The following is an 18,270-nucleotide window of genomic DNA, read 5'->3' as shown; positions in this document are numbered from 1 at the left end:
CACAAGTTCTCAGCTCAAGTTGCTTCGAGGATTGTGGGCGTGGAAGTCTCGGAAGAGGATGTTTGGGATGGAGGTCGGATATTACGGAAGGAAGAATCAGTCGGTCCAAATGAGAGCCGTAGAATATAGGTGAATTCCTTCTCTGGTGTCTGGACGTGATATGTGGCGGTGGTGTGGTGGTGGTAGTTTCTTTCGGATGGAAGCGCTGCAAAGATGGAAGGGCGGCTTATTGGAGAGAAAAGGTGCGCAGGGATCAGATCAAAAGGCAAAATGGATTCCGTATCCGTATGGAAGAACTGACCGCAATTAACTAATTGACTCCGTCCGGGCACCAACGATGACGCAGCCCAGCGAAGGAGCGACCAGTGTCAATGCGGTGGGAGTGAACCAAGAATTGTGGCTGAGTGACTTGGCTGGAGGTGGAAGATGGAGCTGTGTGTGATTGTCGCCAGAAGCCAGCAGCAATCGCAGACGCTGCACAGAGAACTTCAGCGAACAGGATTATAGTCAGGGAGGCTTTCTTCCGCAGAAGTCGACCAATATTGCTTTACTGTATCGGGGGAGAAAGCGAGGTGTGTGGGACGCGGATGTAGGAGATGCAGTCTGGTCGAATGAATTACCGTGCTTCGTAGCCACGACGAGTTACCACTCCCATTTTCATTCTCACTACCCCTGCCACGCTTACGCCCATTCCTTCTATGCGGACTGGTAGAAGTCGGTGCTCTGCTCGCATGTTATATCCTGATAAGGACCGAAAACAGCGAGCCTGTCCCACTCATCCTCGGCCGAAATCTAATCAGATCAAATCAAAACTTCTTTGCTCTACTTTTCCCATTCTCCCTCTCCGGCTTCACCACCTCAAATATCCCGGCCCTCAGCGACAAAGAGATAAATCAGCTGGTCTGGTCCCATCTTTGCAATGTCTGCTCCAGCCTCCGCCGCGATGAGGCAGACTTCGCGAGTCTGCATCCGACAGCTGTCGTCAAATGCCCTTCATACAAGATCGGCCTCCATCGCCACCTCTCGTTTCCTCCAGCGCCGAACATATGTCTCCGAATCACAACCCTCCCGGGCCCAGGTCGCCGATGTCGAGTCGGCCATTAAAGCTGACCAGAAGAAATTCATTCAGGAGAGTGGCAATCTTCCATCGCAGGTGAAGATGCCAGGATCAGATCTCACAACAATGAGTCCCTCGGCGGGCATCCTCAAGCAGGCGACAATCATGGACCAAGGCAGTCGCCCTATTTATCTCGATGCACAGGCGACAACTCCAGTAGACCCCAGAGTTCTCGATGCGATGCTCCCATTCCTAACGGGTCTTTGGGGCAATCCTCACTCGCGAACACATGCCTACGGTTGGGAAAGCGAGAAGGCCACGGAACAAGCAAGAGAGCACGTTGCCAAGCTGATTGGAGCTGATCCAAAAGAAATTATATTTACCAGTGGTGCGACCGAGAGCAATAACATGAGCATCAAGGGTGTGGCCAGATTTTTCGGCCGAGCAGGAAAGAAGAAGCATATCATTACCAGCCAGACCGAACACAAATGTGTCTTGGACAGTTGCCGACATTTGCAGGACGAGGGATTTGAAGTAACTTACCTGCCGGTCAACTCCAGTGGTTTGATTGATTTGAAGCAGCTCGAAGACGCCATCAAACCCGAGACTGCTCTGGTCAGCATTATGACGGTCAATAATGAGATTGGGGTCATCCAGCCGATGAAAGAGATCGGACAGCTTTGTCGGTCGAAGAAAGTCTACTTCCACACCGACGCCGCTCAAGCAGTCGGAAAGATTCCCATTAATGTCAACGACTGGAACATCGATTTGATGTCGATTTCCAGCCACAAGATATATGGTCCCAAAGGCATTGGTGCCTGTTATGTCCGAAGACGACCCCGTGTCAGATTGGATCCTATTATCAGTGGAGGTGGCCAAGAAAGAGGCCTGCGGAGCGGCACACTTGCACCTCATCTCGTTGTGGGATTCGGGGAAGCCTGCCGTATTGCCAAAGAAGAGATGGAGGTAAGCTCATCCTCTGAAACACCTCTTTCCGTTCATGATTATAACGCTTTTTAAATTATGCATGGCTTTCTGAGTGTTCTGGCTTAAACCACTTAAGTCGACACGTTGATTTGCATAGCAGGGGTTATGAATGGGTCGTCAAAATTTTCTTCATTTTCGATATTTCTCCCCAAGACACACATTGCTGATTTCCGATCTTTCCAGTATGACTCCAAGCGCATTACCGCTCTGTCCAAACGGCTTCTCGATGGTCTCCTCTCGATGGAGCACACGTCTTTAAATGGCGACCCAACCCGACATTATCCTGGCTGCGTCAACGTTTCATTTGCATATGTCGAAGGGGAGTCATTGCTGATGGCACTAAAAGACATTGCCTTGTCTTCTGGCAGTGCCTGCACCTCTGCCTCTCTGGAACCTAGCTATGTCCTTCGAGCTCTGGGAAACAGTGATGAAAGCGCTCACAGCAGTATTCGTTTTGGTATTGGACGTTTCACCACAACCAGTGAGATTGACTACGTGCTAAAAGCTGTTCGAGAGCGAGTCACCTTCCTGAGAGAACTGAGTCCGCTGTGGGAGCTGGTTCAGGAGGGCGTGGATCTGAATGCTATTGAATGGAGTCAACACTAGGGGAAAGCGGACGGAGGTTGACAATTAGTGAAAATGGTTCTTGTACATTATCTGCGTTCGCGTCTTACGTGAATGCTCCACTCACAGTCATTACCAGTTCTTCGTTGAGGCAAGAGGAAAGTATTTGCCGTTTGTTTTATGCCCACCCCACCCCGTGCTGGAAATGAGAGAATTAGGCAGCAGCCTCGCCCGAAATCAAAAAGTGGATGGCCCTACAAATGAATTACTCGACCAGGATCTTTATACCCATAGCCTCGAATCATATTTTTGATACCCCGCCCCTGTTTAGTCTCTTCCCATGCGCTTGTGGTCTGTTCGAAATCGAACACGTTGGAAATCAAGGTTTTGAGCGGGATGGTACCAGCCTCGAGTATGTCCATGGCGACCCTATAGTCACCTGGACCATACCGGAACGCCCCATGCATGTGCAGCTCTTTCTCACTCATTGTCAAAATAGGGAAATTCACCATCGCCTTACCCAGTCCTGTTTGTACGCATGAGCCTCCTGGCCGAAGAACGTACACCGCAGTAGCTATCGAACTCTCAGCTCCGGATGCTTCGATGACGGCGTCGGCCCCTAGTCCCAAATCATGTTCTCGAATCAAGCGAGTAGCATTCTCCTCTGGCGACGCACTCAGGTCTGGCTTGAATGTGCTTGATTGACTGAGTCCTTTGGCGAACTCCAGCTTATGGTCCAACAAATCTACAGCAACAATCTTCTTCGCTCCGAACAATCGAGCAACGACACCGCAGACGAGACCGATGGTGCCGGAGCCAAATATCACGACACTTTGACCGGGTCGGATCTTAACCATCCGAACAGCGTGCGCTGCAACAGCAAGTGGTTCTGCTAGAACTCCTTCTTGCAGATTTACCCCCAGTGGCAGTTTGTAACAAAAATCTGCAGGAATCTTGAAATACTTTGTCAAACATCCGGGAGTATCGGGCGGGCAAGCGGCGAATTTCATTTGTGGACAAAGATTGTACAACCCTTCTTTACACCGCACACAAGAACGGCAAGGCTGGCCCGGTTCAATCGCAACATTGTCACCCGGTTTCAAATGTGTCACCGCCGATCCGACAGCATGTATTGTACCTGAATGCGCGTCATTGATTATCCTTGCGAATTCTACAGCAGATTTGACAGACCTGAGGCCTCGTGCCCCATGACCAACGGCTTTGACTCGGAGACCACTTTCCCATTAACGCCTCCATGAGTCCAGAAATGAACCTCGAGGCGATTAGCTCAACAAGATCTATATTCTGAAGTCGGTAACTCACGTCACTCCCGCACACTCCCACGAACTTGATCCGAACTATTGCATCAGTAGGACTGTTGATCTCTGGTAGAGGTCTGTCTTCAATTTTCGCTTTTCCTGGACCATACAGGAGCACCGAAGGATTCTACTGTCCGTTAACGGGATGCTCGTTCATCTCGACGACATACATACAGTCGACGCCATATGGAATTGGGTCAAAAGAGCGGGTCAAACTGCCACTTGAGTAACAATTGTCTGACGTCCAGATCGATTGAATTCTACAGACTCAACAGCGTCCAATGTCTTTTTTTTTTTTTTTTCGACACCACTTAGCCCCGATGTAGATGGGCTTCCCAAGACGGATATCGCACCTGGTGGGGGATTTCTCGGGCCAAGCCTCGCCGTCGACATTTCCGCGCCGCCGACGTTCCCATTTCATGCCATATTTCCCCCCAGTCTTAACGTTCACCTTTTGTTATCCTCATTTATTCACCCTCAATTGGTGCTCGTTAGTGTTTGAAACCATGGGCAGCGATTCACCCGAAAATTCAGCGTTAGAAGAGAAGAGTTCCACAGTGTAACTGACCCCTTCACGGATATACAACAAACTATGTACTTTGTTCTAACTTTCCCCTAAAGATGCTACCTCTGCCGACAACGAAAAACAAAATGTGACCGAATTCTTCCAAGATGTGGATTCTGCGTCAAGGCCAAGGCCAATTGTCACTATGTTGCAAAGCCCAAGAAACGCGGTCTCCGGGCTGGCTATGTATCTCAACTGGAGAATCGCATAGGTATGGGCCCTCTTCTCAGGTGTAGACTCTCTCTCACTATTTCGTGTTGAATAGAAAGCCTGGAGCAAGAAGTTAAATTCCTCAAGGATGAGAACAAGAGATCATCAGAAGTACCAAATCCAGCCCCAACCCCAGCGCCGGTGGCCCGTTCGGCGACGCCGCAACAGATCACTCCTTCGGCATCAGTCGCCTCCTCAGAAGTACGGCCATCAATCTTCAGTCCTGCTTTGACTGCTGCGAGCTCCCATCAGAGTCAACACAAGCGGACGGATGCAGAGTCTGATGCGGCAGTTGCAGATTTGATGTCTCTGCCACATGGATACATGTATACACTGGCGGATTTGTGGTTCAAAGAAACTCAACCCTGGTTGCCGATTTTAGGTCGACAACATATTCAAATGGCACTCGAGGTCCTTCCTATGCCCTTAAGCCATATCGACGACGTCGTGTTGAAGGCAGTGATTGCACTTGAGATTGCATATTCAAGTCAGGCCATCGGTCTAGGATACCACGGAAGACACAGACTGTCACGGCACCTGCGATCACAGGTGGTCGACGAGGCATTTTCGAAGCCTTCGTTGAACTCTCTCCAAGCGCTCTTGATCATAGCCATTCTTGACTATGGGGCGGACAACATCCCGAGTACCTTCAGTTTGCTGTCGGTATGTCGTCGGATGTGTGAAAACATTGGACTTTTCCGGAAACTTTTGAACCAAATGGCACTGCAAAGTCCGGCCCAGATTGGACCACCAGCCATTGGAAGCAATACCGGAGAAGAACTGGCGATTCCCTTGACCTGGGCAACGTTAGCAATGGACGCAGTTTCAACACTGGGGATCTCGTGGCGAGACGTTTCGGCCGCGCTGGTGGACCACCTATCGAGTGTAGCCTATATCAGCACGCCAGACCTCAAAGACAGTTTCCGAAGCCATACTCATTTGGCGGCGATAGGGTTGCAGCCCTTGCACACATTCATCTACGATCACGAAAGGGGCAGATATGAGCAAGCTCGAGGTGAGGCTCATGCGACCTGCGATGAGATCTATCATAATTTCATGAGTTATATACGATCTCAGCCAAGTACCAGCTACACACTGCTCGCGGACGGGCACATCGACTTCGATCCCAATCTGGTTCACACCAGTATCTTGGCACACGCAAGTGTGATTATCCTGTACCAACGACTGGTCGAATTTGATGGTCCTTCATTTAACGAAGTACCTCTTCAAAGGTGTCTTCAAGCCTGCGAGGACGTTGTTGCCGCCCTCCAAAGTATCAGTGATGCAGACACGGAGCTGAACTCACCTATACTGGCGCATCTGATCTTTGTTGCAGCACGGTTCAAGCTCCTGGTATATCGGAGACTAGACCAGCAACGAGAACCCACCTTTGACATATTGATGCATGGGATCAACATGTGCGGACGTCGATGGGAAGTGGCTCGGCGGTTGGATATTGTAATGCGGGCGGCTATTGCGGAAGTATACACGAGCAAGAGTTCGTCGTTGCCGGTTGATTTTTGGAAGGTAGATAAGAGTCATTTAGACATATCGGAAGAACTGAAGGAGTGGGTAGAAGGGTGCAAGCATTCATTGTATGTTGGGGCATTGAATGGGCCATATATGTAGACTCGAGAGATAAATGACGAGGCAGGTTATTGGTTATTGAGAAGCAAGGCTGACGTACCCCGTACTTTCGTTCAAGTACCTCGTGCCCAGGTACCCAGTTAGTAATACTGCTTACTAAGAAGCATCATGTACCTCGTACTCGGAGTTAGGGCGCTCTCCTGTGACCTGATGACCTCGGGTGCTGTAATGCAGCTGCGGGGTGATGGGTGAACTGCATTTTCTTTTTTGATTGTTTCCCTATCTCCTACTGAGTCAACGGCCAATGTCATCGACTACCATGTACTTTGTATCGCAATGTCGTGTTATCTGCCCGCTATAATTTCTGAGTGATTCAACCCCGTCATCATCCTTTTTTTTTGGTTCCCCCTTCACCTCCATCGCGATCGCGTGCTCGACCCGTTGCTTTAATCCGGTCATACCCGCGGCGGCAAACACGTTCCTCTTCGCCGACGTTTCCACATCCCCTGTTTCCGATCACTTTTTTCCTTCACACCATCTCGTCTCTATCTCTCCCCCTTGTTCTCTTCCCTCGTGACCCTTTTCCTACAAATCTCTCCCGCAAACCGATTTCCATCCTCCTATATCTGTAGTACCAGTCTGCGTATTCCAGAGGGCGACTCCTTTCCTGCTTCTCACAGCTTTTTTTGCCATTAGGAGCCACCTGGAAATATCTTCTCCAACCGGGCCGTGTCCCTGCATATCCAGCCTTGTGCTCCGAGACTGGCCATCTACTCCCTACAACGCTCAACAGTACTCCACTTCTCATATCGAAATGCTGCCTCCGGTCCCGCGTCCTGAAGACTATGGGGTCTCTCCAGATAGAGGGTTTCTTCCCTCCGAACTGCCCCTTCAATGTTTGCCACATCCCGTCTACGACCGCTGGGAGCGAATTATGAACAATTTTCAGTCTCTGTTATTGTCCAAGCGATTGCGAACCATCATCGACAAACTCCCTATCATCCCCGCCGTTCACCTCGAGACAGAAGCCGAGTGGCGAAGAGCTTACACCGTTCTGATCTTTCTCGCCCATGGCTATATCTGGGGCGGGGACAAACCTTCAGAGGTGAGTTTTCTTCCTTTCGACCTCAAAACCGAGGTGCTCATCATCAACGCAGAGATTACCACCTTCAATTACTTATCCTCTCCTACAAGTTTCTGAACACCTCGAACTTCCCCCAGTTGCCACGTATGCAGGGCTGTGTTTATGGAACTTCAAGCCCATCTTTCTATCCGACCCTCTCGTTCTCGAAAACCTATCCACTTTGCTAACCTTCACCGGTTCGCTGGACGAACAATGGTTTTATTTGATTAGCGTTGCTATGGAAGCAAAAGGAGGCCCTTGTATACCTTTAATGCTCAAAGCAATTCAAGCTGCACGAGACGATGACGCCGAGACAGTCACCCGATGCCTGCAATCCTTCGCCCAAACGCTCGATGAATTGGGTACCTTATTAGTCAGGATGTATGACAGCTGTGATCCTCACGTTTTCTACCACCGAATACGACCTTTTCTGGCGGGGAGTAAGAATATGAAAGAAGCCGGTCTACCACATGGTGTCTTCTACGATGATGGAAGTACCCGTTCGACATGGCGTCAATATGGTGGCGGCTCCAATGCTCAGAGTAGTATGATCCAATTCTTCGACATTGCCCTAGGCGTCGAGCACAGACCAACAGGTAGCAAGAAAGACGAGACGTCCGAATCTGAGCCTGAACCAGGAGCTGCACCAAAGCCTCGGCACAATTTTATCCACGAGATGAGACAGTATATGCCGGGGCCGCATCGAAGGTTTCTGCATGCCGTCGAAGGAGTCGCCAATATTCGAGATTTTGTGGAATACAACCAGTCAGATCGAAATTTATGCGTTGCTTATGATGCATGTTTAGCGATGCTTAGAACTCTGAGAGACAAGCATATTCAGATGGTCTCCAGATATATCATTGTGAAGAGTAGGGAGTCTCGGAGTTTGAGCAGAACTCGCCGGGAGAGCAGCCCTAACCCGGTGCCAACGAGGGGAACGGGAATCGCTTCTATTCGTTATCAACGAGGGGAAGAAGGTGAAAAAACCTCAAAGAAGAAAATGCGTGGGACTGGTGGAACAGCGCTCATCCCCTTCTTGAAACAAGCTAGGGATGAGACCGGAGAGCCCGCCATTGACGCGTGGGCCCGGAAACTGCTCATGGGTGGCCGCCGTACAGAAGCCGATGCTGAGATTGCGGTTGAAAGTAGAATCACTGCTTCGGAGCTGGATGCTGATGAGCCTCAGATTGTTGGTCTGGCGGGTGCATGGAATATGGAAGATGCCGGCGGCGGACTTTGTGCTTACTGAACTGGACTACCTCCCAAGCTCAGCATACGGAGGTATGATTTGGATGAATATACGGTGCATAATAATAAGCGGTGGCTTGATCTGATTGTAAGAATCTCCTCTCCGACTTTGTGGGTATTGCCACGTGATTTGACCGCGGCACGTGATGTGATCTTTTTGTACGCTTCGTACACGCTTCGAAAGTATATAGTCTGACGGTCCCCTGGGCCCTTCGAAATAGGACAAGTCCTCCGTAAAATCACATTTTGACTTCAGTTGTTTCCCTTCATCCTCTCGTCACTTACTTTTAGAGGCATGGAAAAGAAAGATTCCTGTTTTCCTCGGCCTCACATGGACAATTCTCGTTCTCGGGACCGGCGCTCTCTTGCCAACCAACGGAATGGTGCGTGGGTAGACATGACGACCTGGCGTCTGGAGTTCATCCGTAACAACGTTCCGCTTGGACTGATGCATCGTCAAATCAATCCTGCCGTAAAATGTCGTGTGTCGATGTAAATCTCTGGCCAATCGAATTCCCCCTCTTCTTTCCCTTTCCGTCAACCGACGAGAGAGGACATATCTTTGGCAAGAAAATTGGATTTGAGGTGAGAAAAGTACATCTCAGCTGCTGCACTGATGGCCACAATCTGGACGTATGTCTTCCACAGGTGCTAGTGTATCCAAAGTATGTCATGCTGCAATGGCCGAATACTTCTCTGGAAACAACGTTGAAGCTGTATCAGGCGCATAGCATTCATTCAAAACGACTCTGAAAAGATCTTTGCAAATAGCTCTTGCCTCTTACTGTGCTCATTTTGATGTCTTTTGGCTTCTTTAAATTTCCATTGGATGGTCAACCATGGAGATATGAGCTTTGGAAGTTGAACTCGTTGCCCTTTCGAGTATTCACCAAGCCAATGTTGCTGAAAATGGGCCAATGTCATTGCCGATACAGCCTATCTCACGTCAATACTGTGCCAGTTCGAGGATGCAGGCAGAACGGGCGCGGCAGATTTCTCAATTGTCAATTTCCAGGCGTCTACAACACAACGGGGTAAACGCTCAATAAGTTGTTGCTAGGGCAGTGAATCTTTCCCGCTGGCACAATTTCTGCAGAATCCTTTTCTCCCTCAACCATCTATCTCACTTCCTCCGCACACCTCATCCTTTGTCAACCCCGGCTCGCCAACTCCCGCGTCTCAAAAACACTTCCTCCGTTGTCAAGAGTTTTTCTTTTACATTCAAAAATCCTTTTTCTCACTTCAACACACTGACGGGGCAAGGCAGTCCTCTCGCCTGCCGTCTCCAGGATGGGGACTCCCACCGGAAAGAAAGACAACACTGATGAAACGAACAATTCTCTCGGGCCTATCAATCAAATGATGGCAACTTCTCAGCTTGGGGGAAGGCATCATGGCGATGCATCATCAGTTGTGAACAATGTTGTCACTGCGACAAACACTCAGACTGTCGCTGGAATTGGGGTGGAAGACCCGTTTCTCGATACATCCACTTCACAAGCCTACCAGCCTGTCACTGAGGTCAGCTATATGAGTGACATTGATCAGCACATCGATCCATTTCTTTTCAATTCACTAGCCACTGGTGCGGACTCTCACAACCTCTTCGATGACACAGAGACCACTCAATTCGTCGATTTGTTGCTATCTGCTATTGGCGATGGTACCTCTGCAGATCTAACTCTGATGGATGCTTCCGCCAACAACGTGAACCAAGCCGTCGTGCCAACTATCGACCAATTTCCTGACCAACAATCAACAGCCAACAACTTTGTGCAAAACATGGTGCCATCTTCACCAGAAGTATCCGTTTCAACATTCAAGGCTACCAGCGTTTCTGCGGACAAATCCAACGGCTCACAATTGAAATCCTCGCCCATTGATGCCACCCATTCTGCTCCGGCAAAGCTGGATAGATTCTTCGACATTAAGGTGAAGATACAGCATACACCAGAGCTTCCTGATTTTCATTCCATCCTTGTCCAAGCACCAAATCAGGAAGGTAAATCGTCAAAGAAGAGAAAGCACAGCACTTCCAGTATCAGTGAAATATCCGTCCTCTTCGAAGGTTCACCAATGCAAAACAATCCAGTCGACAAGTCTCTTGCGAGTCCTTTTCGATACGCTGCTCCTCTATCTGGAAGAGGAAACAACACTGCCGAGGACGGATTGGATATTCTTGAATGGTCTCCAGCAGAGGCTGATCAAACTCAACCACCTCCTAAGAACAATGTCTCCCCTATTCAAGCCTCAGGAAGTGGCCCACCTGCAAGACGCAATGTGCCTATTCCATTTCATGGCAGGATGTCCTCTTCGTCGTCTTCTCCGACCTCATCCACCCCTCATAAGGCGTTAGACAACAATAAACATCTGGCCGCCACTGAACCACCACCAAAGCGTGCCCGAACCAGGTCGATGTACATGAAAGATGCTCTGGCAAACATACCTGTGCAGCAAGATGGTCAAAGCTACAGTTCGTTCTCATCCAGTGCACGTCCTCCTCTGTCTGCGCACTTCAGTGAGTCAGGAACCCCCCCTGACTTCAAGTGGCTTGACCGTGCAATCACAGATCCAGAACCTCCTCCGTCTCTACTTCGTCGACAGACTGGGTACGATTTCCCGGTTCCTCCCGTTTCGGGAGTTTTGGCTATCGGTGATGATGCCCGAGAACCTCGTCCGACTTCTGATGATTTCAAGTGGTATGGAATGGTGGGCGAAGGAAACTGTTCATCTCAAGTTCCACCGCATCATCTTTGTCTGGCTCAAAGCTCGGTCCATGATGGAAGTCAAGTTTTAGGTGAGGCTCAACCTCAGGCCCAGGCTCGGATTCAAGTCCAGGGCCAAACACAATCTTCAATTCAGGGTGAGTGTCAGACATCAGCCCCAAAGGCGCGCCAAATACTGTCGACGCCGGCCTCCCAGCAACAACCATCGACTCCGCGATGCCCCAGCACGCGGCAAAAATTTTCGACACCACGCCTCTCAAAGACAGGGCCAGCAACAACCCCAACTCGTGCTCCACGTCGATACACCCTTCGAAACCAGGACCGTGTCACCGGCGATGTCGTTAATAGCGCGTCGACTCCAAGATCTGTTTCAGTCCAAGCGTGGCCGTATCACCTTACAACTACATCTTCGGACCCTTTTGCTGCTAATCAAGGTACAAACGTCGGCTTTAGCCTGATTCAAGCCGCAGCACCTGGAACCTTCCTGAACGTCGCTGGGGTTGAGGCGCGAACCGCAGAAATTCTCAACAGGGTGGGTACGGCCGCCATCGATTTCGATCCAAATACTCCCATTGAAAACACTAATGTGGGTCCCCTACCTGATCTTTTCAACGCCAATGTGCTGCGGAACGCTGCTTTGGGGTTGACGAATTCCTCCAGCAGTATCGCGTTTGGTGCTGATCCTGGCATGGTCGGTACGATGGGTGAAAATAGCGATTTCGGTCTCTCAAATTCGCGTCAAATGGGCCCTTTTCCGCCTGATTCTATGTCTGCGGCGCCTTCTGCTGGCCAGACTGCCACTTCGCCTGGATCTGGATCTACTCCTATTGCTGGTTCTGTGGGTGAACATGGAATCGTAAATGCAGTTGTTGTGACGAATACAAGCAATTCAAACTTTGACGGTGGCAACGACAATTTCGACATGGATATGAACAACATGAACAACGTGACGTTGGATATGGATTTTGACTGGGAGGCAGCATTGGACGCCAACAAGGAGTTAGATCCCCAGGACTGGGGGGTTTGATCCCAATGGAGTTGAGTCCAATTGAATTACACATTTTTAGATGAACATGAGAACCAGAAGCTGCGCCTTCTATGTCTCGTGGAAGGAATACAACTTGGTCTTATGGTGGTTCTTGATCTTCCATGAGGTTGTTGGCCTGAATGTGGACATGCCTTTGGTCAACGCTGTGAAGATGAAGGTGAACGTTCACAAAAGCATGAGCGAGATGAATAAGCTTGAGTCACGAAATCAACGGTGTTTGTTACCCCCGTTCGACGGCATCAGCAGCATGAAGCTTTTGGTGTGTCTTGGAACTGAATTCGTGGTTTGCCTTTTCTGAGGACATTGATACATCATTAGAAAACACAGGTGCAGTGGGTAGCCGATCATGGATGAATGGACTTAAAAATCTCTCCTGGATCAACGCAACTGAAAGAAAACAGACAAAGAGCATCAACCGAACTTTCAAGAGTCAGACAACAGAGAAATCGAAAATACACGAGTCTTATGTCACCATAGGGAATGAGTGCCAAGATAAATAGATGCAGAGATACTCAGTTCAAGAAATTTGTTGAACAATGTTATGTGAAAATATCACGTCATTGTACTATGCGAACCATCTCTCCTTTTAGGCTTGGCCATCTAATTCTAACTGACAGGATTGTCCCCGTTTACGGGAGATAACCTATGGATCCGACATCGACCCTTAAAGTTCTAGCTTACTCCACCGGCACCGTACGCACTCAAATCCAAGCTCATGCCCCTGGCCACCTTCCTCTCCATCAACCGCCTCTTGAATCCTTCACGAGCTAATTCCCTTGTCCGCCTTGCCCACACATCGCTCGCAACACGTCCTCGGACAAAGCCCTCCTGCAGCGCGAGAATGGCGGCCTCAATCCCCCTCTCCTCGCACGCAGCGTCGTAAAGCTGTCTCGCTACCACCGTTGGGGGAACGAGCATCTCGTCAACGGGTGGAATGTCATTTTGCGCGGCGCGTTTTTGGGCCGAGGAGATGACGCTGTCGGACTTCGCGAGAGAGGTGGATAGCAGGTTTAGATTCGAGGTCAGGGTTGAGTGGAGGGTTTGTAGAGTGCTGAGTTCGTTGTTGAGCGTATGGAGTGTAGATTGCAAGGCGGCGTTTTGGGATGAGAGGGCGGGCAGAGCGGATGTGGATTGCGCGATTTGCGAGTGCAAGGATTGTGTTATTTGATGCGAGAGGTGAGTGAGGAGGGCTTCTTTCTCGGGATTCACGGGAATTGGAGGTGCGGGAATGTTGGATGTTGGTGCGAGATTTGATCCTGGCGTCGTTGTCGGTGCCGGTAGGGGAATGTCGAAGGGAGAATCGAGAAGATTAGGGGTAGGAGTGTGATTCGGTTTCGGAATTTGTGGAGGTTGTTTGAATGGAGGCGGTTGTGGATGAAGATATGGATGTGGTTGCTGCTGTGGGGTCGGACCTGGTGGAAAGTGCTGGGAGAGGGGTCGCTCATTCTGTCCTTGATGTGCTGATTCGGTAGGATAATGATGATTCGGCGAAGGTCCCATTTGATCATAAGTTTGATGTGGTGTAGGATTCATGGGACCCGAACTGCGAGGAGGAGGCTGGTCAGGAGGATGTTGCAGTGATTCTCGTCCTGGTGGTTGAGGCCGAAACTGTTGTGGTTCATATTCTGGCTGTTGCTGAGGTGGAGGCATTGACTGTCTCAAGCTGCTAGTTCGTTGTGGCATATAATTCAAGCCACTCAGCGGTCGTTGGAAATTCCCGTTCCCATAAGGATGCCGAGGTCTCGAAGGTGCTCGGTTGGGACTTTGTGCCTGAGGCGGTAGAGGAGGGAGACCGTCATATCGGCTTGGCTTCTGAGATGACAAGCTCGAACTCGTCGGTTCTGGAATTGAAATATCTTGTGCAGTTTGTTTCGGCGGAGGCGGTGGTGGAAGGGGGGGTCCAGAGACAGGCGCCGTGGAAGGTGATGGTGGCTGGATTTCCCTTGGTAATGGTGGCACGGGAGGTGGTGTGGGTTGGACCGGTCGTTGATTCTGTTGTATCCTAGACATTACAGGGGGTTCTTTTGCAAAGACGTCAGATAGAATAGACAAAAAATCCAAAATGTTAGATCTCTGGGAATTTTTGTCAGTGCTACCTCCAGAATTCTCGACATTGCTTCGAACTCACGTCCCAGGCATCCCTCCAATGTGCCAGATATGGATGATATATTTTCCCGTCACCGCCGACGTGCTGGCCCGGTCTGATGATCATATCTTCAGTCGGGGTGACATAACATAATGGCGCCTCATAAGGATAAGCATGTGGTATCCATAAAGCTATGGGGAATCGGTATGTAATTCCTCGGAAATTGACAGGGAGAGTGCCTTTGAAATGGACCAGAAGGGCCGAGATTCCATTCTCGAATGCTAATTTTATGGATCAGTAATGAGGAAAAGCCATTTCCTAATTTGATTGCGACGCACTGTAGACATCTGTTCGAGGTGCAAACCCAGGATTGCGGGCGAGGACATGGGCAAGGTCGGAGTATGTCCGATTAGGGTCGTGGTATTCCTGGAAACATTAGTTGGCGAGCATGTCGGAGGAAATGGCATTGCTTACTCGCTTCAAGACATCATAGAGCCAGCTTAATGTCTTCTGCGGCACGCCTGCCATTGAAGCAACATGTGGTCGTTATTCGGAGAGTTCACCTATATTTTACATGCGCAGGCAGCTGGAGGTCGTTTCTAATTGGCCAAGGCATGGCGGGATCAGGATGAAATATTAGCTAATTTCTTAGCAATTCGGGCGGCCATGAATAGCTGATAAGTTGGGTAATGGTATGGAAAAATGGAATCACCAGAAGCGAGTAATTTGTTGATAGAAGCTGAATTCTGGGGGTATCATGCTAGCTAATCATACAAAGTCGAGCGAGGATTTTGTCCGTGCTCCGGATCCTGAGTTCTCCCTGCTGTCCGCTAGCGACATTCTCTATGACCGCTCCACCACCACGAGCAAATTACTTCTGTTGAGCAGTAGCCTGCTTGTCTAAGTCCATCTCGACACCACGTTGTCTGATCTTTCCCTCATCGTACATATCAGCATATCTGGCTTGTTCGGCACGATCACCAGTCAACCCAGCAACCGCACCACCGAGCGAGCCCTGAACACGATCACTGATACCCTTTCCAAGATCGCTCAATTGGCCCTTGGCTTCCGTTTCTTGACCTTGGAGGTTCCGTTCCCGACCTTGTTGCTTGAGGTTCTCGTTTCCAACGAGGTTGCCGACGGTCTCTTTGGTACTTCCGATGGTCTGATCCCACTGGCCTTGGGTACGGTCACTGCTATATTTTGTGGGCACGCCAGAGGTAGAGGTGGTGAAGGGGCCGGCTTTGGCGGCGCTGTGGGAGAAGTCAGACTCTGCGGCACCCTTACCCTTGTGTTCTTCTGCTGTAGCCTGATGAGATGTTAATTTTCTTCTCTCAATGGGAGCATGAGGCGTCTACATACCTGGTCACCGGCGCTTCCTGTCAATGAGGCAATGCCAGATTGGACGTAGCTAGTAGCTGTGTCAACAGCTGACTTGAAAGAGGAGGTATTGTCGTGGGTAGACATGATAGAGAAATGTGGGATATATGGTTATGTTTTGGGATGAGTATTCGGTATCTCTTCAAAGTAGTGGATCGGTCTGAACTGGGAGACTCAAAAGAAGAGAGATGAGATGAGCCGGGGTCTATAGACGGAAGGTATTGCAGTGACCTTAGACCAGGCGCTGCATGCAAAAGTTTTGAAGCTGGTGTCACTGAATGATTTCCAGTGGTGGATGAGAGACCCGTAACTAGAGTGATGTCATGGGCGTCATTTCTGTCACAGGAAACCGTAAGGCAGTTCTCTGCATGGCATTGTGACAGCAATGCACCTGAAAACTTCACGAATTCGATCGAATGTCAAATCGTCATTTGCAGCCCTCCACATCAAAGAATCCTGCTTCAGAATCTTTCCTCGTGGCCTAGTCTGCTTTGCCATCGGCTTCTGCCTTTGCTTTTGCCATTTCCTTTCAGTAGGTATGTCACCTGGCGATCCGCGGGCACTACCGGCTGCAGCCAGGATCGGGACCAGATCGAGCATTGAGTTTGGTAGTTGAGTTGAGACAATCTTCAGAACCTCAGCTTCGGACAGACGAAAACCAAGAGGAACGCCACAATCCACATGGCAAAGATCATGGCGTACAACTTGGCTCGACCAAACCATCCTTCTTCTTCGCTCATGCGGCGTAAAAAGGCCACGTTCTTGCTGGCTGCTTCCATTCCGCTCAGGTTGAGATCCAATCCTCGGATTGCCCGGCCCAGAATGCCTTTATCCTGTTCCAGCGCAAACTGAATTGACCTCCCTTGCTGCTTCAATTGCGCTGCCATGCTGACGAGCGAGCTTGTAATGTCTTCTTGTACACGAGAAGAATCTAATAATGACCGCTCCGTTGATTGACGATTTGAGAAACCCGTTGTCTGTGCGTCCGGTCCGTTTGGGTTCTCCCCTTGGCCTCTCCTTCGCCGCGCGCCAGAGGATGAGAATAATTCTTCTCGCGCATCATTATTTCCTTTCCCAGCTTTCGCCTCGGCTTCCTCTTCCGAATGTGTAACAGGCCTCCCCTCCTTTAGCGTATCATCATCGTACCCGGCTTCGATCGGCCTCTCGCCCACCTCTTGTGAAGTTGATTGCTGTGGCAACACGCCGAAAACGCTGTCTCCTTCATCATCAAAGGGTGGCTCCCAATCTTCTGTACCCATCATTTCCACCTCTCGTCCGATCTCTTCGATCCTATTCCGTAACCTCTTGATGGTCGCCCTCTTTTCGGCCAAGTCTTTAATGACTTCATATTTGGTTCGTTGGACTCGAATCCCTTGAGCCTTTCGTTCCAATTGCAGGAGCAATGTTCGGGCTCCTTCTATGTTGTGCAGCCATTTGTTGCGATGATACGGCAACGGAGACCATAGTTCACCCTGGATTTGCCTCTGCAAGGAACTTAATTCCGTCTTTTGACCGGAAGAGGAAGAAGAGGTAAGGAGAATGAGGTGTTGGAATCGAATGAGGGTTCGATGGAGGTTGAGGTAGGTCACTTCATGCTGGAACGACTGCGCCGGGGGTTGATGGCTATCGATCGGGGTGTTTTCTCGCTTTGTCCCCGCACCAAATGGTAGTCCTCCTGGTCGTAACGCTGAAGTTAAAGACATTTTAACGCCAACTGCTTGCGTCTGTGAGCGTCGTAAGACATCGAAGAAGCGTAGGTGGCCAAGAATGGGGAACCCGAAATCGCAGTACAGGCCCACATTCAGTTCCAATAAGCTTGGCACAACTAGGAAGGACACTGGGTACTGTAACAACTACTACACCCAAAAGGAAGTATTTCTGAACCCGAATCTCGACTCAATCTCCATCTTTACAGTCGAGTTGCTTTATGTCTTCTCAGATCAAGTGATGTACATAACAGCTATTTTTCCGAAAATTCTAATTCAAAGGCCCCCGTTCGTAACCCAACCGTAGAATCCTGTGAACGCTTTCATCCTTTTCAAGCCTTCAAGTGTGGAAGAAAATAAACGTGGCCTTCCTTGCATGTTGACAATACATGGCTCAGCAGCACAGGAATAAGGCGCATACAGCCAGGGGTATAATCCACCGGCCAAAAGACACTGGAGAAAGAGTAAAATCCCGTCAGCTGTCAAAATGAACCATCATCACCGGGGTCGACTGAATTTGGGCAAGTTTAGACAGTTTCTGAAAAGCCGAATTTTAGATCCGAGCGCCAGTCGCACAAGTAGCTGGTAACATCGTGTTGACTGGCAACTCTTCACCAAGAATTGAACAGACGGAGAAAGGTAAATGCCGTTCCTAAACACCAAT

The 18,270-nt window shown here is 49.7% G+C and overlaps 8 protein-coding genes across 8 annotated transcripts; 4 read left to right on the top strand and 4 right to left on the bottom strand.

The window, feature by feature from the left end:
• Positions 1-919: 919 nt before the first annotated feature.
• On the top strand, positions 920-2,650 carry Z518_06383 (cysteine desulfurase, mitochondrial; the record flags this gene model as incomplete). Its single annotated transcript, XM_013417193.1, has 2 exons — positions 920-2,023; positions 2,228-2,650. 2 exons carry the CDS (start codon positions 920-922, stop codon positions 2,648-2,650), a joined length of 1,527 nt encoding a protein of 508 aa, XP_013272647.1.
• A 212-nt stretch (positions 2,651-2,862) lies between these two features.
• On the bottom strand, positions 2,863-4,113 carry Z518_06382 (uncharacterized protein; the record flags this gene model as incomplete). Its single annotated transcript, XM_013417192.1, has 4 exons — positions 2,863-3,746; positions 3,800-3,881; positions 3,932-4,054; positions 4,102-4,113. The coding sequence occupies 4 exons, from the start codon at positions 4,111-4,113 to the stop codon at positions 2,863-2,865; spliced, it is 1,101 nt and encodes a 366-aa protein (XP_013272646.1).
• Positions 4,114-4,433: 320 nt separating this feature from the next.
• Z518_06381 (uncharacterized protein) lies at positions 4,434-6,331 on the top strand (the record flags this gene model as incomplete). Its single annotated transcript, XM_013417191.1, has 3 exons — positions 4,434-4,486; positions 4,549-4,703; positions 4,758-6,331. The coding sequence occupies 3 exons, from the start codon at positions 4,434-4,436 to the stop codon at positions 6,329-6,331; spliced, it is 1,782 nt and encodes a 593-aa protein (XP_013272645.1).
• Positions 6,332-7,103: 772 nt separating this feature from the next.
• Positions 7,104-8,661, top strand: Z518_06380 (uncharacterized protein; the record flags this gene model as incomplete). Its single annotated transcript, XM_013417190.1, has 2 exons — positions 7,104-7,394; positions 7,447-8,661. 2 exons carry the CDS (start codon positions 7,104-7,106, stop codon positions 8,659-8,661), a joined length of 1,506 nt encoding a protein of 501 aa, XP_013272644.1.
• A 1,289-nt stretch (positions 8,662-9,950) lies between these two features.
• Positions 9,951-12,413, top strand: Z518_06379 (uncharacterized protein; the record flags this gene model as incomplete). The annotated part of the gene is made up of 1 exon (XM_013417189.1): positions 9,951-12,413. One exon carries the CDS (start codon positions 9,951-9,953, stop codon positions 12,411-12,413), a length of 2,463 nt encoding a protein of 820 aa, XP_013272643.1.
• A 693-nt stretch (positions 12,414-13,106) lies between these two features.
• Positions 13,107-15,048, bottom strand: Z518_06378 (uncharacterized protein; the record flags this gene model as incomplete). The annotated part of the gene is made up of 4 exons (XM_013417188.1): positions 13,107-14,507; positions 14,563-14,801; positions 14,859-14,946; positions 14,995-15,048. 4 exons carry the CDS (start codon positions 15,046-15,048, stop codon positions 13,107-13,109), a joined length of 1,782 nt encoding a protein of 593 aa, XP_013272642.1.
• Positions 15,049-15,391: 343 nt separating this feature from the next.
• On the bottom strand, positions 15,392-15,987 carry Z518_06377 (uncharacterized protein; the record flags this gene model as incomplete). The annotated part of the gene is made up of 2 exons (XM_013417187.1): positions 15,392-15,829; positions 15,883-15,987. 2 exons carry the CDS (start codon positions 15,985-15,987, stop codon positions 15,392-15,394), a joined length of 543 nt encoding a protein of 180 aa, XP_013272641.1.
• A 542-nt stretch (positions 15,988-16,529) lies between these two features.
• On the bottom strand, positions 16,530-17,603 carry Z518_06376 (uncharacterized protein; the record flags this gene model as incomplete). Its single annotated transcript, XM_013417186.1, has 1 exon — positions 16,530-17,603. One exon carries the CDS (start codon positions 17,601-17,603, stop codon positions 16,530-16,532), a length of 1,074 nt encoding a protein of 357 aa, XP_013272640.1.
• Between the last annotated feature and the right edge of the window lie 667 nt (positions 17,604-18,270).

The sequence above is a fragment of the Rhinocladiella mackenziei genome (assembly GCF_000835555.1).
Source record: "Rhinocladiella mackenziei CBS 650.93 unplaced genomic scaffold supercont1.4, whole genome shotgun sequence".
In the NCBI taxonomy this organism is placed as follows: domain Eukaryota; kingdom Fungi; phylum Ascomycota; class Eurotiomycetes; order Chaetothyriales; family Herpotrichiellaceae; genus Rhinocladiella; species Rhinocladiella mackenziei.
This window is presented reverse-complemented; position numbering and strand designations above follow the sequence as displayed.